Source organism: Enhydra lutris, unplaced genomic scaffold (genome assembly GCF_002288905.1).
Source record: "Enhydra lutris kenyoni isolate GAN:26980312 unplaced genomic scaffold, ASM228890v2 scaffoldscaffold37, whole genome shotgun sequence".
NCBI lineage: Eukaryota > Metazoa > Chordata > Mammalia > Carnivora > Mustelidae > Enhydra > Enhydra lutris.
Window position 1 is genome coordinate 7,870,253 of NW_019154121.1, and position 26,698 is coordinate 7,896,950.

Below are 26,698 nucleotides of genomic sequence, written 5' to 3' on the forward strand. Positions count from 1 at the left end.
TTTCAGGAAATAATCCTCCACTAGACGGTTATCATGTGAAAACAGACACTGATTAAATTCTACCTCTGTGATTCTGATGGTTTATTTTATAGGCCTGTTATTCTAAATTTTTACCCCCATATTTTAGAGGTTTGTAGTTTTAACCCATTGCATTCTTGAAATGGCAAAACCTCTTAGTGTGTACGTGCTTTGACATGCTAGCACGAGGCCAGTTGAGTTACTGAAGTGTCTGAATAATAGTATTTTATATGTACACTTTTTCTTTTTAAGTTCATGTATATTCAACAATACTAGGCTAACAAAATATTTCTACGGAAGGACCAGCTTTAATCATGTTTTATGGTTAGTATATTAATTTTTAATATGTAAATGGGTGGATTAGATACTTATGAGGATACTAATTTTTTAGGCTCTAATTTTATTTAGCAAACTTTATGGATAGTGAAGGGCAAATCAGTTAAAAATTACCATAAATTCCGAGCTCTGATAAAATCTGATTTTTATAATACCTGTCTTAAATGAAGGAAAATTTACTAAATATACTTCTGGGTCTAAGGAAATATGGAATCACAAACAACTAGCATGATAAATTTGATTTTTCATTAGCTACCCAGCAGGAGAATAAAGGTCAACCCCTCACACTTTTTTCTGTGTAACTGTTCTTGCACAAATGCAAGGAAAACATCTTTTCCAGAGCTACTTCTGTCGCTATTTTAAGTATCTCACGAGACCTGAGGAGAACTGACATACCAGGTAGTTAGTCCCGTCAGTGGACTCTGCAGATGAGGAAAAGAGCCACCATGGCCCCAAGCATACAACGGGTAATAACTGAGAACAGGACTGACTCTTACCCCTACTGCAGGGGGAAGAAGGCCTTTTTTAAACTTTCTTTTTCTAAGTGTGAATAAGCAGGGTGCTTCACAGTTAGTCAAGCAGATAATTGCAAAGTTCTAGTAATTTTGGAGGGACCTACCTTAATATCAGTCATTTCACTTGTCTAGAAAGGAAAAAAAAAATAATTACTGTTTGAATACTATCCAAATACCACATATTTTAGAAAACCTAAAAATAAGAATGTAAATATTTTGTTTCTTATTGCCTGAGGTAAAATTTCAGTGCCCATTCTTTAATTCCATGCTTATTTATCCATTCCAGTTATTTCAGAAAGAATTAACCATCTCATTATGGGATTTTTAACACATAACAGGAGTTTTCTTTAATGTGAAATCTTTCAACTAATGACTGCTGGGTAAGTGACATAATAGATTGCAAACTCTTAAAGAACAAAGAATTATGTTTACTCTTTTTTTTTTTTTAATTCAATAGACACTCCAGATCTTTCTCTTTGGGGAGTGGCTTGACTATTTCAATTATCAAAGTCAATTTCAAATCTTCATATCCGAAAAAAGAGAGAGCAATTATAAAGTCAACTTTCTGTATAAATTACAATCCTACATAAAGTATATGTGATTAAATACTATTTTAATAAGGCATCACACTGAGGACGATTCATCAGTGGCATTCCATTTTATGATAGTCAATTAACCAATCTTTAAGCAAATATGTACCATGTATATATATGCACAGTATATAAATGTGATAAGTGCTACAGAGGTGACCAAGTATGAAAAAGTGACCTTGCCTTCATGGAAAATACAATAAAACTGAGTAGATGAAATTAACATACATTTAAAAAGTGACTCATATAAAGTATAATTATATATTAAATTATGTTGCACTATGTATGAACTCAAATGTTTTATGAATCAATGAATGGAAAAGACTATTGGACTAAGATCATGTAGGAGGTAGGATAAAACAAGGCTCTGGCAATCTCTTTAATGATGTGAGCAATAATTTCCATGAAAACTTATTCATTGCCTCTTACACTACAGGTGAGAGCCATAAATCCACAAGTATTCATCGAGCCCTACCCTATACCAAACCCTATATGAGGAAGTATAAAATACAGTCCACTTCTTCCCTCAAGGAGTCTATGACTGATGAGACAAGACATACATACACCAAACAATTAAAAAATAAAAGAAGACAATTCAAAACTTGATGTTATATTGTTATAACTGCTAAATAAAGTCCAAGAAAGAAGAAGTAAATGGAGTCTAGAGTAATTAAGATGATTTCATGGAGAAGATATAATTTAATCTAGGTCCGAAGGGACTGATAAGATTTAGTAAAGTAGAACTATGTCTTTGCTTTGGTAAAGTAATGAAAGCATTCAGGTGGAGGGCATATAATGGATTCATTCATTCATTCCCTCACTCATTCACTCATTGCTTTGTTCATTCACTCATCTAACAAAATATTTTCTCACTGCCTCCTGCATTCAGGCACTGAACTATGTGCTTGGGTACAACAGTGAACTAGGACCATAACTGCCCTTAATGAGCCTACTGGTAAGGAGATGGTAGCTGACAAGAAATAGGCAATTTTAACATTGTGCTATGATAGATGTTAAGTAAAAGATGTTATGATACTTTCAAAGATGGACACTTAACAGAGCAAAGGAAAATCAAAGAAGATTTTGTATAACATGTAAAATTTTGTTGAGTTACCTGAAACATTAATAGGGCAGGGCTATGTGAAGTAGGAAAAGGGAATTCTTAGCTAGAAGGAAAGCATGTGTAAAGGTCTGGAAGCAAGAAAGAGCATGAGAAAGGACCATCACATAAGCAGATGAGGCTAAGACAGGCCTAGCTCTAGCAGAGTATTTGTGTAGGTCACTAAAGGGGAACAAAGTGGGAGAGCCAGATTAAGGAAGCCACAGAATATGAAGAGTTATGACTTCCTACTGGGAACTGAGCACATGTTCTTGAAAGGGAAGGTTATGTTAGAAAAGCACATCCGGTATGAGGAATGGAGAGCTTGGAAGTCATTGGGTAATGCAGAGGAAGTAACTTGGAGTGGTTGCTGGATCTATACTTTAACAGAAAGCATATTGCCAGACGAGCAAGAGCCGACAGCAACACCTGTGCAATGAGTCGGGGTAGGAACAGTAGGATGAAGAGCCAGTGAACAAAAAGGAAGAAAGAGAGAGAATCACAGAATATAATAACAATTAGTATCATGCATTTGGAGTTATTCAAACCAACTTACCACCTATGTGATCTTGGGCAAGTTGCTTAAAAACTTAAAGATTTCACTCCTTTTTCTATGAAATGAGATCGTCATACTCCCAGCATATACTTGTTATAAGGCTACAGGCACTGATAGGTGTAAAGCATCTGGCAGATTATAAGGCATGTATGTGACAAGCACCCAAGGAATGAGTAGCAGCTCCTTGTTATCACACAGTTCTCCCAGGTTCCCTGACTCTTTCTCATCTCTGCCCTTTGCACATTCTGTTCTCTCACCAGGACTCTTTCCCACCAATCCATCTGACTGACTGCTCCCCAGATGCCCTTTATTGCTCCCCAAACAGGGTTAGGTAATCCCTGTCAGGGTCCCTGAATTCTGAGCTTTCCCATCACTCTCTAGTTCAATTATCCAGGTAACTGTCTATATCTGGTAATATATGGTTTCCTACTAATATTAAGTTTCATGACTTCAAGGATCTTTTCTGACTTATTCACAATACTCCCATACCGCCAGATACAGAGTAGGCATTCAATAAATATTTACAGAAAGAATGAATGAATGAATGAATGAATGGATGGATGACATTCTGTGGTGATTGAAGCATAAGATAGATAGAGAACAAAATAGAGGGACCAGAAATAAACCCACATGGTATGGTCAAGTAATCCTTAGTAAAAGCACTAAGAACACACAGTGGGGAAAGTATAGTCTCTTCGATAAATGTTGGGAAGACTAGATATTCACAAGCAAAACAATGATACTGACCTCTATCTTCTACCACTCACAATTAACTTGAAATGGAATGAAGACATAAATATCAGACTTGAAGCTAAAACTAGAAGAAAGCAGAGGGGCAACAGATACCTGATATTGGTTCTGGCAATGATTTGTTGTATATGACACCAAAAGCACAGGCAACAAAAGCAAAGAGACAAGTGGGACTACCTCAAACTAAAAAGCTTCTTGCACAACAAAGGAAACAATCAAGAGAGTGAAAAGGCAACCTATGGAATGGGAGAAAATATTTTATTCAGAAATTATTTTGAAAGTATTGAGAATGTTGTCACATAGAATCCAGGAATAGGGGCGCCTGGGTGGCTCAGTGGGTTAAAGCATCTGCCTTCGGCTCAGGTCATGATCTCAGGGTCCTGGGATCGAGCCCCGCATCGGGCTCTCTGCTCAGCAGGGAGCCTGCTTCCTCCTCTCTCTCCGCCTGCCTCTCTGCCTACTTGTGATCTCTCTCTGTCAAATAAATAAATAAAATATTAAAAAAAAAAAAAAGAATCCAGGAATATGTCAAAATTCTTAGAATAGGACTATTTGGTGTTGAAGGGTTGAATTTTGTCCCTCCACCAAAAAAAAAAAAAAAAAAGAAAGAAAGAAAAAAGTATGTTGAAGTCCTAATTCCTAGTACCTCAGGATGTGGCCTTATTTGGGAAAAGAATTTTTACATAGGCAATCAAGTGAAAGTGAGGTCACTAGGGTGGGCCCTAATGCAATATGACAGGTACTCTACAAAAAGGGAAAATTTGGACACAGAGATGGACACGCATGGAGGGGAGATGATATGGGGAAACAGACAAAGGCTGTGTGAAGGGAAATACAAGGAAGATGCCTTGTGAGGACAGAGGACAGAATGGTGTATCTAAAGCCAAGGATTGCCAAAGCTCACTGGAAAATCACTAGAAGCTATCGAGAGGTGAGGAAGAACCATCCTCTACAGGTTTTAGAGGGAGTGTGGCCCTGTTGACACCTTGATTTGGGGCTTCTATTTCCAGAACCGTATGACAAGAAGTTTCTATTGTTCTAAGTTACCTGGTTTGTGGTACTTTGTTATGGTAGCCCTAGCAAATGAACACAATGACCAAGAAGGTTTATTCTAAAAATTCAAAGATGGGTCATATCAGGAAATCTGTCAATCTATTATATACAACAACAAACCAACAGACAAAATCCAGATGATGTCATAAATGCTGAAAAGGTGTTTGGCAAAAGCCAGGAGCAAATTTTAAAAACTCTGAGTAAAACTAGGAATAAAAAGAGTTAAGACCATAACCCAAGAACAAATATTATTCTTTTTTTTTATTATTTTATTTGACAGACAGAGATCACAAGTAGGGAGAAAGGCAGGCAGAGAGAGAGATGGAGAAGCAGGCTCCCTGCTGAGCAGAGAGCCTGATGTGGGGCTCAATCCCAGGACCCTGAGATCATGACCTGAGCAGAAGGCAGAGGCTTAACCCACTGAGCCACCCAGACGCCCCCCAAGAACAAATATTATTCTAAACAGTGGCACTCTAAAACAATTTCATCTGAAATCAGAAATTAGTTTGTCAGCAATCACTATCATTATTTCATATTCTCTTGGTTTTAGCAAATGCAGTATGACAAAAAAGAACTGATATGAACAGTAAAGAAAAAGAGTTGAAATTACTATTTTCATTAAAATGATTGTATATCTCAAAAAACCCCAAGAAACCCTAGAAAACTTCCCACTAGAATGAAAAGAGAATTTGACTTTTTTGCTACATTAGCAATAAGTTCTTAAAGGAAAAAAGAAAAATACTCCACTTAGAAGAGTGGCAAGAATTATATAACACCTGAACATAAATTTTAAAAGGAAGGCACAGAACCTATACAAAGAAAATTGTAAGCTCTTATTGAAGAGCATAAACTGAGATATGAAGAAATGGAGACCGATGTCATATTCTTGGATGAGAAAACTTACTATCATAAAAATGTCAATTCTTTTTTTTAAGATTTTATTTATTTGTCACAGAGAGAGAGAGACAGACAGACAGTGAGCACAAGCAGGGAAAGCAGTAGGCAAAGGGAGAAGCAGGCTCCCCACTGAGTAAGGAGCCTGATGCAGGACTCTGGGATCATGACCTGAGCCAAAGGCAACCACTTAACTGACTGAGCCACCCAGGTGTCCCAAAAGTGTTAATTCTTTCAAAGTTATATGTATATTTAGTTTTATTCCAAATAAAACCCAACAGGAAATTATCTGGAGAAACTGGATAAATTGAACTTAACTTCCTATAAAAATTTAAATTGGGTTCTTGTTTTATATCATATGCAAAATTATAATTCATATGGATTAAAGACTTAGATGAAAAAATGTAAAGGTCATTGAAGATACTCTAAAAAACAGTGTATACTGTCTAGAAGTTGGAAAACCCTTGATATTCCAGGATGGATATGCAGAAGGTATAAACAAAAAGATACAAGTGTCTGACAGATAAAAGTTTTTTTTTTTTAAGGTTTTATTTACTTATTTGACAGAAAGAGAGGAGAGAGAGAGAGCACAAGCAGGGCGAATGGCAGGCAGAGGCAAAGGGAGAAACAGGTACCCCACTGAGCAGGTAGCCTGACGTGAGGCTCGATCCCAGGACCTTGAGTTCATGGGCTGAAGGCAGCTGAAGGCTGAAGGCAGATATGCTTAAACAACTGAGCCACCCTGATGCCCCGACAAATAAAAGTTTAAAACTTTTTGTATGGTAAAAAGATGTAAATAAATTATATAAAATAAATTTAGGAAAATGCTATTATAAACTGACAAGAAAAAGACATCCCAACAGGAAAATGAGCAAAGAATATAATTCATAGTACACTGCCAATAAATATACAAAAATATACTCCCTATATCCAGGGTAATAGAAATTAAAGTACTACTGAGAAATCACTTTACATCCATCAGACTGACAAAAATTTAAAAGAGCAATAACACCTCTTGCTGCTGAGGAGGAAAGAAAAAGGTGCACACACACAGAGGTGGGAGAAATAGGATTTGACAACAAATGTTTTAAAATTAAACTGCTTTTAAAATTAAACTGGGTGGTGCAGTCGGTTAAGGAGCCGATTCTTGGTTTTGGCTCAGGCATGATCTCAGGGTCGTGGGATCAAGGCTCACAACGGGCTCCACACTCAGCACGGAGTCTGCTTCAGATTCTCTCTCCCTCTGCCCCTCCTGCCTACTGGCTTTCTCTCCCTTTCTCTCTAAAAAATGCCTATGCTTTCTTTCAACAATTCCATTCTTTTTTTTTTTTTTTTTTGTAAGAAAAAGAGAGAGAGGGTTGGGAGAACAAAGGGAAAAGGAAAGAGAGAATCTTAAGTAGGCTCCATGCCCAGTGCAGAGCCCAGGGTTCTATCTCAGGACCCTGAGATCAAGACGTGAGCTGGAATCAAGTTGAATGTGTAACTGACCCATCCAGGCGCCCCCAATAATTCCATTCTTAGGAAGCTGCTCCAAGATATATGTATGAGGATGTTTTACATAGTATTGTTTATTTGTGCAAAAATCCAAAAAGAGTTGAATTAATTTCAAATGGATTGATTCTGAAAAACGGTTGAATAAATTTTGATATATTCACATCATGGGATATTACTAAGCCATTATGCAAAATGAAATAGATCTAAACCAGTTGATGCATAAGGATTTGCAAAGCATATTGCTGAGCGAACAAAAACAAGACAGAGAAGTGTGCAAAATGTAATCCAACTTTTAAAAAAAGTTAAAACCCCCAAGTAGGTATATGACTACATACCTATATGTACACACACACACACACACACACACACACACACACACATGAATTCACAGACAGAAAAAAGTACAAAATGATACACACCAAATGGTTTCACCTGTGTCACCTGATGGATGGGGATATGAGGTGGGTGGAGAAACAGAGTAAAGGAGAAGGGGAGAAGCAAGAAAAAAGAGACTGCATGAAAATCACTAGTGTGTAAGTTGTAGTTCAATTTATTAAAAATTATATATATACTACATGAGTATATATTAATTAAGAAATGAGGGGAAAAAAGATGCTTTCTTTCTGTCTTATAGAGATGTCCATAACATACACTTAAAAGCAGTTTAGAATAATGTACTTATTACACACTTATTTCTGGAGAGGGACACTCAGCTCATCCCTTCTATATGTGTGCAGGAGCAAGAAAAAGTTATAGAATGCTACATACTGGTTTGCTAGCACTGGCTCTCTCTGCAGCCGGACCTGGGACTGGGGATAGCAGCGGGATAATCAGCTTCTTCTTTACATATCTTTATGTGCTTTCTTTCTTGGGGAAAAAAAAAATCAACGAAGAAAGCCAAATGCCTATACAAGTCAGTACGAAACAGGCTCAGTGTGGGTTGTGATGACGCAGAATTCACACTGAAAAGCATTTAGTTTGAAATAAAAAGAAAAATAACACAAAAAACATTTTGTGAGAGGGGGGAAAAAAGATACTCATGGGGGCAGGACCTAATTTAAATTTTTGTGTGTCAAGCATTTAGAAATAAGATTCCAAAATGTCATGCGGATTTTATGGAACAGATAGGGAAACATATATACTTTCTTTTTTATTCATCTGTCATCCAATCACAGAATCTGTCACCAGGGCCAAAGAAGGCAGAATGCTTGCAGAATGCTTCTAACTCTCTGATGCTAAACACTTACCATCATGGGAAGGAGTACCTACTCTCACAGAAGTACAGTATCAGGGAGAAGCCCTGCTCCAGCTTCCTCCTGTCATAGCCAAGGAAACCGAACCAGCCGACCATGCTCATCTTTGATCCTTTCCACTCTCTCAATGACAGGAAAATTATTTCAGGATTTTTTCTCAGAGCAAATACATGCTAAACAAGTAACGGTGGTATTTCCTTAGTTCGATAAGTGCAAGTTCTCCTATTTACATCTAAAAACAAACCGTCAACGGTATAATGAACAAAAATGAAAGGCACGGAGCCTGCTCAGGCAGCCCTGTGTTAATCGATAGAGCGACTGCTTCAAACCACAAGGTCAGTCCTTGGTCATTCATTTGTTCATCCTCCCTTTTACTGAATCAACATTCAATGAGCACTTACTATACCCCTGACATTGTGAGGTGCTGGTGTGACAGACATGAATAAAACATGGTCCCTGCTTACCATTCAGTCGGGAAGTGACAGGCTACCAAACGAGTGAGACGAAAATACAGATCAAGTGTGGATGGACCAGTTCACTCTGACTGGGGTTTCAGGGGCGGCTTCATCAAGGCTAAGGCTGACACGTGAGTCAGGCCATGTTGGATGGAGGATTTTAGAGATAATGGCAGGAGCAAAAGCAAGCGAGGAGCATGTTGGAGGAAAGGATCAGAATTTAGCCCAATCCAAGAAAAGAACACAGAAGAAAACTTGAAATTCAAATGTTCTAGCCCGAGGATAAAAGTAAGTTCAATCCAAGTGCCAGATAATTTGCGGCCCAACACCTGTGTGCCTGACACATAGGAGGTGCTCAGTAAATAAGGTCTGGGTAAATCCTGACCAACTATGTAATCTCTCGGTTCGATTTACTGGATGATTTCAGCATTATTACCATGTACCGTCCAGGATCTAAATCTCCCATCATTCCTTTCAGGTGTGTGTTTTCCATTCGGACAGCTTTATATCTCACATCTGAGACCTGAAAACAGATCGGTAGGTAAAAGTGAGTGTAAAATATATAATAAAAGCTCCACAATTTTATTAAAAATAATTTTATTAACCTAAATGTTTTCTGAGTGTAGTGAAGACAAACACTGATTAGGCATGTTCATCCCAAATCAGTATTTGCATTCCGTTCTCTTTTTGGCAGACTTCACTTAACCCTCCTTTGCTGATCAATGCTAAATTAAAAACATATACCGACAATAATGACTCATTTACTTTTTTCTTTCCAATTCCAAAATTCCATTTCTCACTTCTATTTTCTACTGTATGCAAATTAGCACCAGAAAAATCACAATTTAAAAACACGCTCCAATAATGCTGCCCATGGAATTCTTCACTACGTAATTAATTTTTACAATATGCAAACATGATTTTTATGTTTAATTTTGTTCTAATATTTCTGCCAAACTACCCTCTTTTTTGGGGGGGTGATTACTTCATTTTGTCTAATGTATTTCTTCTTCCCTGATTTCTTCTACTTGACAGCACTGAGACATAGTATCTGCTCTTTTATTCAATAGGTCTCATTTCTGTATAAAACACTCCCCTTTAAATAATTTACTTTCGTAGATTACAAAATATGTTCTCCCTAACAAAAAACTAAGAACATAGAAAAGTATAAAGAATAAAATAAGAATCATCCATAATCCAGCTACCCAGATCACTGCTAACAGTTTTCAGTATCTTTTCCTGTACGGGTAGAACCAATGCTATTATCCCATCTATGCTATGTTCCTGTGTACTGTACAAATTAATCACAGTTTAAGATTTATAATTGGACAAGGGCCAGCTCTCGTTTTTATAATACACAGGATTTAAATAGCCATCTTATTGGTGAAGTGACCCTCAAATGCCTAGAAAGTTACTGAATGGTACTTTCAAAGCTTCTCGATTTGGGGTAAAGAAAAACAACAACAGATAAACCCTAGCTTTAACTAACAAGTCACCAATTTGACGATGAGTATGGGACTGAGGGCATTTCAAAAGAAATAGAAGGAAGGGAGGGAGGGTGGACTTTGAAGTTATTTGCAGTATTTTTTTTTTTTTAAGATTTTATTTATTTATTTGACAGAGAGAAAGATCACAAGTAGACGGAGAGGCAGGCAGAGAGAGAGAGAGAGAGAGGGAAGCAGGCTCCCTGCTGAGCAGAGAGCCCGATGCGGGACTCGATCCCAGGACCCTGAGATCATGACCTGAGCCGAAGGCAGCGGCTTAACCCACTGAGCCACCCAGGCGCCCCTATTTGCAGTATTTTAACAGTAGAACGGTGCAATTGCTGATTTTTTTTTTTTTTTTACCATGAACCATGCTGTGCATTGAGTCAATGTTCAGTAAATATGGACTGATTTTCATGTTTCAACATCCTTTTTTAAAACCCCAAGATATGGGGTACCTGGGTGGCTCGGTCAGTTAACTGTCTGCCTTCAGCTCAGGTCATGATCCCGGAGTCCTGGGATCCAGCCCCACATTGGGCTCCCTGCTCAGCGGGGAGCCTACTTCTCCCTCTGCCCCTTACCCTGCTTTCATGCTCTAATAAAGAAAATCTTAAAAAAAACAAAACCCCAAAATAAATACATAAAATGGGGGTGAGAAGTATCCACAAAAACCTGGAAGAGAGGCTTTTTTTTTTTAAAAGACAAAAATATTAATGGAACTACAGGACACAGATTCAGGAAGAAATCTTTGACTGGAGCGTTCTGTGGGAGGTGATCAAAATATGTGTCACAAGGAAAGGTTAGGATGAGATTCAGTGCAATTATCTTCTGTTGTCACTTTAGCCCTGGATCTGTTTTGATGACACTTTGCGATATTTTGCAAAGGTTTCAGGGGGCTCCACCAAGCATTTCCGTGATGCTAGTCTCAGACACAATACCGAGAGACACAGTGTTTTGTTGGTCCTCGAGGAAAACCAGGGTCTCCACTGGGCAAGACAGTGACCCGGACGAGGGCTATCCTGCCCACTTGCATACCTGTTGTTTTGCTAACATTTTTTCTTTGATTTCTAACTCCATTTTTAACTGTCTTTCCAGAAGGGCAGCTTTCTTCATGATAGTTGCTATAGTGATCTCCTTCTGATGAAGCTCCTCGGTTAGGTCAGAGATTTCGTTCCTCATTCTTTCCTGCTCAGAGCCATGGTCCTCTTCCTCCTGATAGAGTGGCCTTCTTATCTACAGTAGAGACATTGCGGCAAATATTAACAAGTCTTTTTCTTTATCAAGCAACTTAAGGCTTTTGTTAGCCATGTTCAGCCTTCCTGTCCTATCTTAAACCTTGGGCAGACCCCACTTTACCCTCCTTTTCCGATCAATGCTGAATTAAAGAGATACTTAAAATAAATGACTCATTTACTTTTTTTCCTTTCAAGTTCAAAATTCTGTTGTTCACTTCCAGTTTCTATTGTATGCAAGTCATCACTTACTACCAATGCTACTTTGATAACTACTTTGACAGGAAGGTGAAGAAAATATTATCAAGCACTTACCTCCCAGCATAACTGAGGTCTAATTAGAATACAAAACCTGCACGTAATTATTGTATACAATTTGGTGAGTTTGGACATACACTCATGTTACTATCATCACAATGAATACAATAATCATACCCATTACCTCCAGAAGTTTCCCCGTGTTCCTTTTTTGCTTTAGATTTGTGTGTGTGTGTGTGTGTGTGTGTGTGTGTGTGTGTGTGTTAAGAGCACTTAACATGGGATCTACCCTCTTAAAAATTTAAGTGCATAATTCCTTGCTGTCAACTATAGATACTGTTCTAGAACTTAACTTGATACCCATCAAATGACCACTGAGGAATGCTTGGTAGAAGAACCTTGGACCCACTACGCAGAGGCAGATGGACCAACCATGTTTTTAGGGAGAAAAAATTGGCCTAGAAAGATTAAGTGACTTGTTCAAGGTCACAAAGCTATTAACCAACAGAGCTGGGACTAGAACCTAGGACTCTGAGCTTTAAATTCAGTGCCTTTTTGACTAAATTATGTGTACCTTGTGTGTCTAAACACTATGTTTTTCAGAATCACATTATAATAAATTTCAAACTTAATGTGTCTATGAAAATGCGTCACCACCTCCCCTTAAACAGGTGGAGTCTCTTGTTCTCAACCATAGTTGGGCCTTCCCTGTTAGCAACCTCCGGATTACCCTGGGCTCCTCCCCACCCTTGTCCTACCAAATGCAGTCAGGCAGCAAGTTCTGTCCCTCACACTTCACCTCTAAACTGCTCCTCCACTCTCCATTTCTACTACTACTGTCTTGGTCCAGCCTCTTGCCACCTTTCTAGAAATCATTCACTGTCTCTCATTCTTGAGATTTGGAGATAAAGTACATAGTCGCCAATCTCATGAAAATCATAGTCCCTTGTGGGAAAAAAATTAATAGTTACAACACAGAGTAGCAATCCACATCAGCAGTATGCAGTAGAGGGATGCTTAACCCAGGCTGGGGATATCAGGATGGGCTTCCTGGAGGAGGGGACATCAGACAAATACTGAAGGACGAATGGAAGCCACATGGAAGGCAGGGATGGAGAAGGGTCCCAGGCAAAGAGTGCAGGGAAGACAGGCAGGGGTCGGGGTTTGTGGAGAAATGCATGCCCAGTGAAGCAAAAGGAGCCTGGGGTGGCCAGGACTCGACGTGTTGTGAGAAATAAGGCTGGAGAGCTTAATGGAGCCCATCCACAAAGATTTATATGAATTTCTCCAGGGCACTTAATTCTAAAATTGATTTTTTTTTTCATTTCATCTTTAAAGGTTTCAGGATCTATCTGTAAAAGAATAAGGGCACTCTCTTTCTCTCTCTCTTTTTTTAAACATAGCCAGAATATCAGTATCTTAAAAATATTAGCAATTCCTCAATATCATCAAATATCCAGGAAGTATTCAAATTTAAAAATGTGTCAGGACTGTAATGAATGTTTTTTGTTTATTCAAATTGTGATCTAAATATGAGGACTGGCTCATATCTTTATAAAGCCCCTTGTTTTGTGTTTGTGTGTGTTCTAGTCTATATACATCATTTCATTTAATTCCTGCAACAGTTCTCTAGTTTGTGGAATAAGAAGTTAAGTCCGTAACCTTTCTAAGTCATATTCCTGCTGACAGGAAGTCTGATTCCAAGACCTTACCCACGGTGCTATGTAACCCCTGGGAGCTGAACCCTGAAAGGTTGTTCACACAGTGGAAAAGCTAGCATGGGATGACCTAATGTGGAAAGGATGCATGTCCAGAAGGAAAACCTGATCTGTCCTCAGTTCTATACCACCAACCCCTCATGTGGGATTCTATGTTTATTATTAACATTCTTAGAATTTCAGAGTTGGGGGTGTGCATTGGAGGCTCACTCAGTTAAGCATCTGACTCTTGGTTTTGCTCAGGTCATGATCTCAGGGTCGTGAGATTGAGCCTCATGTTGGGCTCTGCACTGGGTGTGAAGCCTGCTTAAATTCTCTCTCTCCCTCTCCCCCTACCCCTTAAAAAAAAAAAAAAGAAAAAGAATTTCAGATTTGGATATGACCTTAGGAGTCTCACAGTCCAACCCCAACCCCATCACTGAACAGATGGAGAGGGGAAAAAAAAGACTCCCAAGGAAGGGAATGGACTGGGCCTAAGTTATCCATTTCCTAAGAGCAAAAGAGAAGAGGAGAGAGGAGTACAGATATCCTCACCCTGAGGACAGTGTGAAACATCTCCTTTCATTTCCAATCTTCTCTATCCAATTTTTTTTTTCTTTACAATTTATTTGATGAAACCATGGGGTTCTTTGTGTGGTTTGTCCCAGTTTGGATTTTGCTAATGGCATCCCTGTTGTGTAGTTAACATGTTTTCTCAAAATGGAACTTTCAGAATACAAAAAAAAAAAAAAAAAAAAGACTATACTATTAGGAAAAAAGGGTAAACTGTTTTTATTATTTTCAGAGCATTCAGATATTAAAACAACATGCTCTGCTGCAGAGCTTCCCTCTAAATGAGATTAATTTACCGAGCTCTAAATGACTTTTGGCTTTATTAAAAATGTCAATTTTATCACGAAGTCCATGACAAAAATAGTTCTACACTGAAAAAAGAGAAAGAAAGAAAACACTTGCAGGATTCATAATACATGGCTCTTGCTGCTTTTATTACAAGAGAATGAAAATGCTCTCCACAAACCCTTCCTGGGAGCTCTAGCTATTTATACACAATTCATTTGTTACCTTTCTCGCACGGCAGTGCATTATCTAGAGGTCTCCAAAGAGCCTATGAAGAGAATTTGTGCCTTGTCTTCTCTCCTTCCATACTGAAACTGTGCAATGTCAGTAGACTCCTATTATTCAAAGTGTTACTGAGTCTATGAGGTTAAGAATAGTGTAACTCTACTTTAGGTGGCTTTAATCAACCTTTGTATCATAATGCCTTCACTGGGGATACCAGCAAAGACGCAGTTTTTTAAAGTTATATGTATAAATACAGTGAAATCAGTTTCATAGGATTATGTGAAAAATAAAAGGAAAATGATCATTAGTTCATAACACCTCTTCTACACTTAATAGCTACGTGATGGTCAACTCTGTGGGAGACAGAATTTGTCTTTTGCGTCACTGTAGTTCCTGCAGAAACAAGCAGAATAGCCATAGTCCTACTCAATGCTCAATAAACGTATTTTGAATTTATACAAATGGCAACTGAATGCATGAGCCTACACAATTATGGGAGACCTTCACCTTGATATTAATTCACTTGTTTTCCAAATATTTATTTTCACTTTTGTAAGTCAGGTGCTGTCCTGGGCTAGATGATGATTTGAATCCATGCCAAGGTTTTCCCTACTTTTAACAATTGTTTAGATCATCTAACATCGACTATTTAGGTGTGGTTCAAAACTAAAGACTAAAGACATGGGTAGTAGCCATGATAAGCTCATGGAAAGGAAGCCCCTCCTGGATTCTGTTAGAGGGTGAAGAGAATATACTTTTTGTAGAGAGCTGAGAACCACAAGGTCTTTGAGGACAGTGCTCAGGCCTTCATCATCCCTGTATTGCTTGTTATTGGCAGATCACTTGGCATGGCTTAGGTGCTCAGTGACAAACGTGGGTGTAACCAATAACAATGTCATCCTCCACTCACTCAGCGCCTCCTCTGAGCTAGGCAGGCCCTGTTCCAAGCACTTTACATGCATTTTTAAAATGGATTTTAACTTAAGGGGAGGGTATGGTTCTGGAGTCAGATTGCCTGGATCTGAATCTGACCCCTGCTGCCGGTGGCTGTGTAATATTGGGGGAAATTACCCAACTTCTCTGTGCCTTAGTGTCCTCAAATGTACAAAAAGATGATGTTATACTACTTTATAAACTGTTGTGAGGAATCAATGAGCTGTGATTTGCTAGGCCCTCGGAGCCCCTCCTGGTGCATGGGGACTGCTATTTAAGTAGCAGAATTATTAGTAGCCCCTTTAAGCCACATCACAGTTGTAGGAGGCGGGTACTACACATTCCATCTTCATCCTAGAAATGGGCAACTTGCCCAGGCAACTTCCCCGAGCTTATGTACCTACTAGATGGTTGGAGGCCTGAGTCTGGGCTCTCATACTTCTTGCAATAAGCTACTTGTCATGGAGCCTAGTGTCATAGTCTCCCAGTGGCACAGTGAGGACTTAAGGTTTGTGTTTTTTATAGCATCATGCAGAAGAATGTCGGAATTAGCAGCCTGGTAGGTTGTTGTCTTAGGGGAAAATATAAAAGGAAAAAGAAGGGAATGAGAAGGAAGGTCCCCCTGCCTTCTGAATTGTTCAAGGACTTCAGATCAGCCTGGAGGAATGAAGCCCATTTTTTCCCATACCTTGTTCAAGTCTTTTTCATGATTTGGTTGATCTAGGGTCACTGAAAACAGCTCTTTCCTCTTCCTTTCTGGTTCTTTAGTAGAAGGTGAATAAGATGATTCAAGTCTACAAATTGAACAATGCGAATAAAAATTAAACTTAACTTGGTAAACTGTCATGATTATATTGTCAATTTAGACTATTGTAGGTTGTAGAGATAGATTATTAGTTTATTGGAAAAATTTCTAGTTCCAGATTGCAAATTCTAATACATTCAGATCCCATAAGTATTTACATATTTAACTGAGTGCAAATGGTTTGAGTGAAAAAAAAAAAAGGTAGCAATTATATGGAATTTCAATTATGCCTTGAAAATTGACAGAATACTGAGTTTGCATTTGTAGATAAGATTTTTATATAAGAAGACTATTTCCTATAATAAAATAGCTTGGGAACCCCTTTAAAAAAAGGAAACACATCTAACTAGCTTGTACATCATGGAAAGGAACTATGTCAAGAGAAGTCTGAGGGGAGCAGCTACTCCATAAAAGTGACCCAAAATGACTAAATCTGACAGTCTACCCAGAGAAAGCACAAATACATCTGTTCTTTGGCTGCTTAATTTATAAAAGGAATTGCCAGCGCATAGGGATACCAGAGGGGAAACACAGAAACTAGTATAAAAAGTACAATTTCTATAGGAGGTTTGGAGAAGTACAACTGGGTTTACTTCTAAATAAGGGAAGTTGGTAAATGAAAAGAAAAAAATCATTGAAACAGAAAATAAAAATAGCCAGGCAAGGACAGTAGCATGCTTTCTATTGTTTGACTAATCTAGTCAAGTCTGGTGTTTTGAGGAACGTACCCACCTGTAAGGGAGTACAAGTTCAGATTTCCAAAGAACTTTTTAAAAGGCTCCATACATCACAAACTTAAACCACACAAAACAGAATCTGAGCAATGACAGAGAAATACCTGATGTAAATACTGAAAAGAAAGGGATATTTTAAAAGGTATAAGTTTGTAGTGATATCCCTGAGGTACTTGTATCTAGACCGGATTGCCTTTCTTCTGATTATCAAATATATGTGTTAACTGTAGAAAACAGAGGATATTAGAGTATATGCTGCTATAATGTTATCAGGGAAAAAAAATTATTGGCATTTTTGTGTATATTATCATCTTTCTTCTATGCACATGGGTATAAATGTATATGTTTCCCATACAATTAGAAAGTTCTGCACACATTATTTTTCAGTCCCCTTTTGTTTCCTACTCAGTAATATATTGTGAGCATTTTATCCAATATTCTCTTCCAACATTATTTCAGAATCAGTCTTAAATTTTTCTTATTTGCTATTATTTGAAAGGGGTGAAAAATGACATTTCCTATTTTTCAATTCTTCCAAAGCAATTTCAAGGAATGGAATGCTGAATGAATTGGGGCGGGGGAACATCCTCATGATGGTCTTGTAAATTTCACTGAGCAACTGGAAAAAACACTGAAGGTCAATGTAGACAAGTTCAAAGAAGAAAACAGTAATCATGCTAATATAAAATGCTAATAATCATAATATGTAAAGGAATTATCATTTGTTATGTAGGAGTGTTGGGATTATTTTTAATAATTCTCAGAACATATCATACCACGGTGCTTCTGTAGCTAAAGAAAAAGGAAAAGCTAACACAATCATAGCATTATTGAGAAAGGTTCTGAAAATGAGTAAAAAGCATTACTATGCTACTTGTATAAAACTACTGTGTGTCTACACCCAGGAGGCTGGGCTGCCTCATGTTTATACCACTGGAAAGAAAAATAGAGTCCAAAGGAAAGAAACCGAAACAATAGAAATGCTAGAATCACCTTCATATAAGAACAAACCAAAAGCATGAGAAACTTTCAATGGGAAAGACGAAGGCTAAGAAGACTAGGCCCAAAGTCTGAAATACAATGAAAGCTGTGAAAAGATAAGTATCTATCTTCCCATCACATCTCAGAATAATACTAGAACTGAGGAATACCCTCCAAACAAGAAAGCTGCAGTTTGGAGACCAAAATAAATACCACCTTAAACAGAGAATGGCATTAGGCATAACAAAAGAATTGTATTGGCCAAATATGTGAATAACTGCAAGATTTTAGATGAAATCATACCTTGAAGGAAAGTGGATGAGGTCTGGAATTCAGCACTTGCCTTGTGGGACAGCACCACAGAAAGTACCTACAGTGCTCTTCCATAAAACCACAGCTACACAGGGGGTGAAAGGTTTGCTCTTCTGGGAAATTTCTTACGTATTTAGGCATATACATCCTTTGTACAAAGACATTTCTCATCAACTCACCACACTGGAACAGTGCCTTGTGCACTATATTTTCCCAGTAGATTTATTAATGATCAGTGATGAAATCTACAGCTTGCAGATACAGTACTCTCTAGCACTGACTGGCTAATAGGCATTCTACTATCTTTGGTGAGACACATAATAGATCATTTTTAGGAAGTTAATTTGCCATTTGTTGTAAGTGTAGAGCTCAAAAAAATTCAAGCAAGTCCCGCAACTTTAAACAAAGAATCATTGCCTTTAAAATCAGGTAATCATCTTTCAGCAAAATATCCCTTACCATTTGGTTATCAGTTTTTAAAATCCTATCATTAGCCTTCAGATTTGAGAAGGATTCAAGTTCCAGTGAGAATTAGAACATCAGCGAGTGGTTCGAACAGTCAGACTTTCTACTCACAAGTATAAATATTTCATTATCCTTAGCAGTCCCATTTCCTTTGTGGTTCTGGAATATACAATATCTGTCTGATTTTAAAAGAGGAAAAAAATCTGCTCTAACAAAACCCCCTTAATGGAACTGACAAAGTAGTGAGTATGGAGACCAAAAGAAATACATTTACAAGTGAAAAAGTTAGTAACAGGTTTATAGGCAATCAAAATAAAAACACTTGAAAATATGGAATAAATCTTATTTATCAATATATGCAATTAAATATCAGCTTAATACTACTCTCTTTACAGTATCCTGAAAAACAAAAGTTCTAAGAAAATGTCCGACTCACTGTGCTACTTAAGTATCCATAAATAAGAATATGATACAATTTTCTAGGTAAGTAAATATATACATTTTGAAGATGAAATAATCATGGATTTTATTTTTAATATCAAATATTATTCAATAATTAACAGCATGTTAATACAAAACAAAGATTTAATTCTCATTTTAAATCTCAAACTCTTAAGATATTCAAACACTGTGTCTTGAACTGCTTCTCTCAGCCAGCTGAGTATTAAGAATATACCTTTTTTTACTTTCTTGAATATTTTGGCACTCTCCTATTTTTAATAATTCTCTGTGCAGCTGCAATCGTTCCATTTCTATGATTCTCAAGAGATCATCACGTGACTGTAACTCACTTTTCACCTCTGAGAGTCCTGCTTCCATGGCCTATATAAAAACATCAAAGAGGTCCAGTGCTCACATTTGGATATCATGATTATAATATATTTAAAATATTTAACATCTAGGAACCAGCTTAATTCCAATTAACTGGTATTGAGTACTTGGTTGGCTCTGCCTTACAGAATTCCATTCATTCATTCATTTACTCAACAAATATTTGCTGAGTCCTTATTATGTGCTCAACCCTGATGATACAGACATAGACTCTCTTCTCAGCGAGCTTACAGTCTAGGGATAAGGAGTAATCATTAATTACACAAATCTGATCACACTGTATGGGAGTTTGAGAGATTCATAAAGGTATGAATAAAATATTAATGTGTAAAATTTGGATTAATGCCAATAATTCCTAATTTAAAGACAATAGCCAAGAAGAATCTAATTTCAAAGCTGGCCAACACAGTGAATTATAAATTGTGGTCTGTGGGTCCACTACTGTCCAACAATCCAGTGAATCCAGTGTTTTATTTTGTTGATAAGAGGTTTGAGCAAGATTAAAAGCTGCTGGGAAGGGTCCAGGTAGGAGAGAGGAGGAATAATTGTAATGGCATCGGTTCCTGGGAAGGTGGGTGGAGTGAGTCCCAAAGCCCAAGTGGAGGAATCACCTAAAACAAAAAATGAAGGAAGGAAGGAAGATGGAATGTAGAATGGAAGTCTGTGCATCTGAATATGGAGAGATAAGACAGTGGCTCTCGTTGGCTTCTATTTTTCTTGTGAAATAGAAAGATGTCACTAGAAGGAGAAGGGGAGGTGGGGGCATTGGAGCGATTTTTTAAAAGATTTTATTTATTTATTTGAGAGAGAGAGAGAGAGCGCATGAGCAGGGGAAAGGGTGGAGGGGGAGGGGAGAAGCAGACTCCCCTCTGAGCAGGGAGCATGATGTGGGGCTTGATCCCAGGACTCTGGGATCATGACCAGAGCTGAAGGCAGATGCTTAACTGACTGAGTCACCCAGGTGTGCCCATGGGATTGATTTTTAAGAGTGGAGAAGGTTTGATGTGGCCAATCAGAATGGGAGAATTCGCTGACTAGAGCAGCAGAAGAGGATTCCTGGCAGTGCTGAGTACTCATTTGAGGTTCGTGACCATGACCTGTTGAGTGATTTTCTCCAGCAGTACTTGGCTGTTCTCTGGGAGAAAGGTTATGGCAGAGTTCTTTCAAATCATCAGGTTCTGTCTACTCACATATACAGGGAAACTAATATTTATTAAGCACACCTGACCCAGGTCATCAGCTCCATTGCCACTTTAGTAGATAAGGAAATCAAAGGTCAGAGTTGGTCCACATTCACAAAGCTCAAAAGTGGCAGATTTTAGAAAAGAAAAATCCAGGTCTTTTGTCTACTAGTCCAGTTGGAACATCCAAAATGCAAAAATAATTTGTTTCACACAAAATCAATGAAACAGACTGTAGCTTACTGGTTAAAACAGGCTGGGGTGTTATGAAGGTGGGAGGTTCCCCTGCTAATAAAGGCTGTAGAAAACACTACAGATATCTTTAAAAAATCATTGGTTCAATAACAAATTTATTTGAATATAATCCACATACCATAAAATTCACCCATTGAAAGTATATAATTCAGCGGGCCTTAGTATATTCAAAAGTTCTGCAGGTATCACCACTAATTCCAGAACATTTTTATCACAACCAAAATAAACCCAATATCCATTAGTAGTTATTTCCCATTTTCCCTCCCCCTTGTCCCTGGCAACCACGAATGTATGTTCTGTCTCTATGGAATTGCCTATTCTGGACATTTCACACAAATGGAGTCCTATAATATGTGGCCTTTGCAACTGGCTTCTTGCACTCAGCATAATGCTTTCAAGGTGCATCCATGTTATAGCAGGTATTGGGATTTTATTCCTTTCTGGTGAGGGATAATATTTAATTGTATGAATATGCCACATTTTGTTTATTAGTTTGTCAGTTGCTGGACATCTGATGTTTCTTCTTTTTGGCCATAATACTGCTATAAAATTTCATGTACAAGCTTTGGGCATGTTTCCTTATTCATTAATTCTTATTCCCAAATTCACAGAGCCTAGAAATATAATTATGCAGACAGTACAGGACATATGAGTTCCCAAAGAAACTTTTTTTTAACCAAAGCCTTAGATTTATACTATTTTCCGGGAGACCTAGAGACCTGCGTTTGTGGAAAGACCTCACTGCAATACGTTAGCCCCACAAGTTCCTGGCTGACTTGGAAATAAGAGTAAAAATATATTCCCAAGGTGATCTAATATACTTGTTTGGATAAAGATGTGTTTGAATAAAGCCCCTGTTTCAAACAATGAGGATTTTTCAGATGAGGCTGAAATTTCAAAATAAACAAAAGAAATGTGAAACAATAGATTCACAAGTAGAAAAACAAATTGATTTGATGTATATGTCATCCATTACTTTGGCTAATTGAAGAAGGCACCATCTGGGCTCCCTGACTTGTAGATTTGCCACCACTTGAAGCTACATGTGGGTAAGTAGCTTCACTTGGGGAAAGGAGAGGATAAAAAGGCTTTAATTCCAGGCCATTGAAATGCAGAGTCACCATGGGCTAGAGTTAATTAAAATTCAGTAAAATGTACTAATAATAGTTTATTTGTTTACTGTTATTGGAAAAGAATACCTATAAGACTGATATTTGGGAAAAATAAGCTTATTTGTGATCTAGCTACCCAGGTAAGAGAATTTATGTCAAAATTGAAACTTTTCATAAAATAAATCAATAATAATGATTTGACACGTTTTTCTAGCATGGAGGAATATGCAAAAGACTTTAATTATAACAGACAGAATTATGTAAATTGACTATAAAAGTACAAGAAAAGAAGCTTTGCTGATACAGATAAATTGAGAGTTGTTTTTTGACTTAATGCAATATCCCTTTGAATTCAATGTCAATAATACTGAGTTGACACAGAATTAGTGAATTTGTTTAACTTAGATGTAGCTTTAAAATTGGCATGCTTTTGCATAAAATCCAAATTAATTATTTGTCACTGTGGATGCAAATATTTAGGAAAATGACTCTTTGGTACTTGGTTCAGTGACTAGAATACTATCAAGATTGTTTGGAACAACTTAGATATGTAAATCTACTTTTTTTTTTTCCTTAAGTAAACGTGACCCCTGATGTGGGGCTGGAACTCACAACTTCAAGATGGAGAGTGGCATCCTCTACCGAATGAGCCAGCCAGGAGCCCCTGTAAATCTACTTTTTGAACTGTAAATTTTATGACATCTAAACACAGATCAAGTATTTCCAGTGACTACTTGGCTTTCAAAGTGAGGTATGTTGTAAGTGTAACTACACACCAGATTTTGAGGCCTTAGTATGAAAAGAAATGTAAAATATCTCATTATCTCATTAGTAACTTTTTACGTTGATTATATGTTAAAATGATAACATTTTAAACACTGAGCCACCCAGGCACCCTGAAATGCTAATACTTTAGATATATGTTGGTTTGAATAAAATATATCACTATTCTGTATTAATTTCATCTATGTCTTATGACTTCTTTTAATGTAATTACTAGAAAAATGTAAATGATAGTTGTGGCTTGTATTGCATTTCTGTGGGACAATGTGGCTCTAGTGCCTTAAGGATCCATTAACAAGCCAACAGAAAAGGTCAGTTTTGGGGGGGCATAGGTATTAGAAAAATGCAACAATTTCTTTTTGTCATTAACTTCTAATGGGAAATGCCACATATTTTAAAAATGTGAGCATAGTAGAGCGTAGTAAATACATATGTGCAATGGCATTAATATGGATGCTGACACATTTCAAAGTTGTGGAAAGACAAGTGAGATGTGATTCATGTGAAAATCCAGATGCAGCTGGCATTAAAGTGTGTTGTAAACTAAAGAGAATTGTATATACTATAAGTGACAGTAATTCAAATTGAAATGGTTGTCTTTCTAAATTCATGTGTGAGATGTGGAACACTGTCACATGACAGGTTTGCAAAAAGAGAAGAGAAATTTCTTTCTAAATATATGCACTGGTTAAGTGATTATTTACCTCTGATTATTCCCATTTGGTAAAATATGAATTTTGTAAAACAAGTTTAAGGCCCATCTGTTTAGTTAGAAATTTGCCTAATGGTTTGAGAGCAGTGCTTTTTAAACCTTCAAACCAGCAACCAAATAGTAAATAATTGATAACTTCTTATTTCGTATTTGTTTTAAAGCAAGAGAATGAAACCTAGGTCAAATTTAGAAATAAAACAAGGAAAAGGGCAAATAAAAGCATTATTTTCAGCATGATGTCTTTCTTCTAAAGACATCAAAAACAAGTAGTGTTTTCTTGGGCATAGAAATCTGATCTGTTAGCTACCTTCAAGTTTTTGAACCAAATTACTTCTCAAAGATCTTTTTCACTTAAAGCTTTAACATACCTTCATATGTTAAGCATACTCCAGAATAATTTGGTTTTTTAATACATGTGATTCTTTTGTGAAATACAAAATGGAGATTCTTGGTTTAAATTTAATAATGTCCCTAGACCTAAGGATAACTAAATTATTTTTGTTTAGTGAACAAAAATCTGTAAAAATAACTTTGGCAAATTGTCTCATAGAAATTGGCATAGAAATAAAGATAAATAAGGGTCATATTAAAATGTATCATTAACTACGAAAAAGATCATAAAATAGAGTAGAAAATTCCTCATGAAGAATATGAGAAAAAGAAACATTTCAAAATTTAAATCAAGTTTTCTCAACCTCAGCACTATCTATACTTTGTTCTGGATAATTCTTTGTTGTGGGGGTTGTCTTGTGCATTATTGGATGTAGTGTATCAGGCCTCTACACACTAGATGCCAATAGCATCCCTCTACCCCATTATGACATCCACAGATATATCAAAGCATCACCAGGTGTCACTTGGGAAGCAAAATCACTCCACTAGAGAATCACCGATTTAAAGGAAAGTCATAACGATTGGGGACAACTAATACTGTTATTTTATAACCTTTGGTATAAATATCAATATGAATTATTTCACAATTGATTGACTTCTATGAGTGGCTGGGCTTTTATTTTGTTAGTATATATTCAGGAACATTGGTAAATCATTATGTATGCTAATATACATATATATCAGGAAAAGTGAAAGTGGATAACATGGCCTTTCCTTAGCCTGGACGAGCTATGGAGCCTTCTCAGGAGTGCATGTATGTAAGTCCTGAGAAGTCTGTAGAGCTCTTGGGCAGAAGGCTGAGTCATACCCTGCTGAACTTGGGTCAAGAGAGTTGATTTATTCCCAAAGGACACATCTCCCAAAGGACACATCTCCCAAAGGACAGGGAGGCCTTGACCATTAGGTGGTCCAAGGTCTCTAACTTCCTGCTACATGTTCAGATTCTCTGGTTGCACCTTCTCCCTTCTTGTCAATAGGAGTGTCAGTGTGAGAAGTGTTCATATAAGTCATTCACTTGGAGAGAGGGAAGAGATTATAGTCTGAACTGAGAATGTGAATTTATTAATGTTTCTCAATGTACACTCTTCCTCTATCTGCAACATTCTTTCTTTTAACCAGATTCTTCAACTCCCTTCCTGGAAAAATATAACAGATGAAATTCTGAGAAGGAGAAAGGTGGGGCTAGTCAAGGAAAGCATTATAGAGAAGGTCAGTCATGCTGCCAAGGAAGGAGAACAGAGGCTGTTTCTAGAATACAGGGTAAGAGTAGCCATTTCTATTTTCCAAGTGAGCCCAAGAACTGAAGGCTGAACTTCAGCCTATAACAGAGAATGTTCTTGGATGCTATAATAGGTCCAGACAAAATTTTTTTGGCGAGATTAAGAGGAACTGATGTTAGTGGAGAAGTTGAACCTCACTGAAGCATACAAGCAGACTCCATAACTGGGCTCACTCATGAAATACATTAGGGAAAACTAAAGAGAATAGAACAGAAAATAGATTTCTGGGGACCAGAACCAAAAAGACCTCAAAAAGGGACAAAGAAGACTGACTCCTCAGTCCGTGCTGGAGGACCTAAAGCCCAGGGGAGAATATTTAGGAACAACCCACAAATATACTCTCCTGACTTACTGACTGTGATCCTGGTGCAGACTCTAGCAGTACAAAGACAGCTGCAGAATGTCTTGAAATAAGAGCCAGAGGCCTGACCAATTGCCCAGGGAGATTGAGAAGGGAGTCCCTGAGAGAAAATGGCCTCAGAAGTAGAGGTCCTGCAAACCCTTCAGTCAGGACCGGTGGGCTGACGGGCAAACTGAACACCAGAAGCCACCTGACAGCCTCTCGAGTAGAAGAGGAAGGGCTAGTCTGATTTACGGTATAGCAAAGCTGGAGAAAACACCGTTGGTACCACCCCTATTTCTAGACAATTTGTGGCTTGTTCAGGGCTTAGGATCTGTGGTTTGTTCGCTTTGTTTGTTTATATCTATATGATGATTTGTATTAGAATCACACTCCTGCCCCACCCCCTGCCCCACACAAAGCTGGATTTGGGGATGGAGGAGATGTCCTTCTCTTAGAAATACCATGGAAGAGGAGAAGCCAGGAGCCTCGTGTTCAGCCCCCCTATAGACACGGAGAAAGAGGAAATGGAGGAGTAGATGCCGGTAGAGAAATAAATAAAAGAACGAATCCCATATATAATGTGGCAGGATGGGGAAATGAGGAGTTGGCCCAAGACTAAAAAATGACCTTGGGAATTTAAGTGGTAGAAGATCCTGAGGAATATCTTAGAGAAGTGGAGGTTTGCTCAGGTAGTGACCTCCAGAGTATATATCTCAGCAAGAGGAAGGGATGGAGTGGGACTAAGAATGGGCCAGCAGACATGCTCGAGCTGGTAGAAAAAGGCCAAATGCTTGTAGGGGGGAGATAAGAC

The 26,698-nt window shown here is 37.7% G+C and overlaps 1 protein-coding gene across 1 annotated transcript in view; it reads right to left on the reverse strand.

The window, feature by feature from the left end:
* Positions 1–26,698, reverse strand: part of LOC111154371 (deuterosome assembly protein 1) — a gene marked incomplete at its 5' end in the record, with an annotated part of 67,381 nt that overhangs the window by 19,283 nt on the left and 21,400 nt on the right. The window contains 5 exons of the mRNA XM_022513920.1: positions 974–997; positions 9,450–9,536; positions 11,533–11,730; positions 16,389–16,494; positions 19,674–19,819. Of these exons, the coding sequence (XP_022369628.1) occupies positions 974–997; positions 9,450–9,536; positions 11,533–11,730; positions 16,389–16,494; positions 19,674–19,819 (561 nt within the window). The remainder of the gene's footprint in view (positions 1–973; positions 998–9,449; positions 9,537–11,532; positions 11,731–16,388; positions 16,495–19,673; positions 19,820–26,698) is intronic.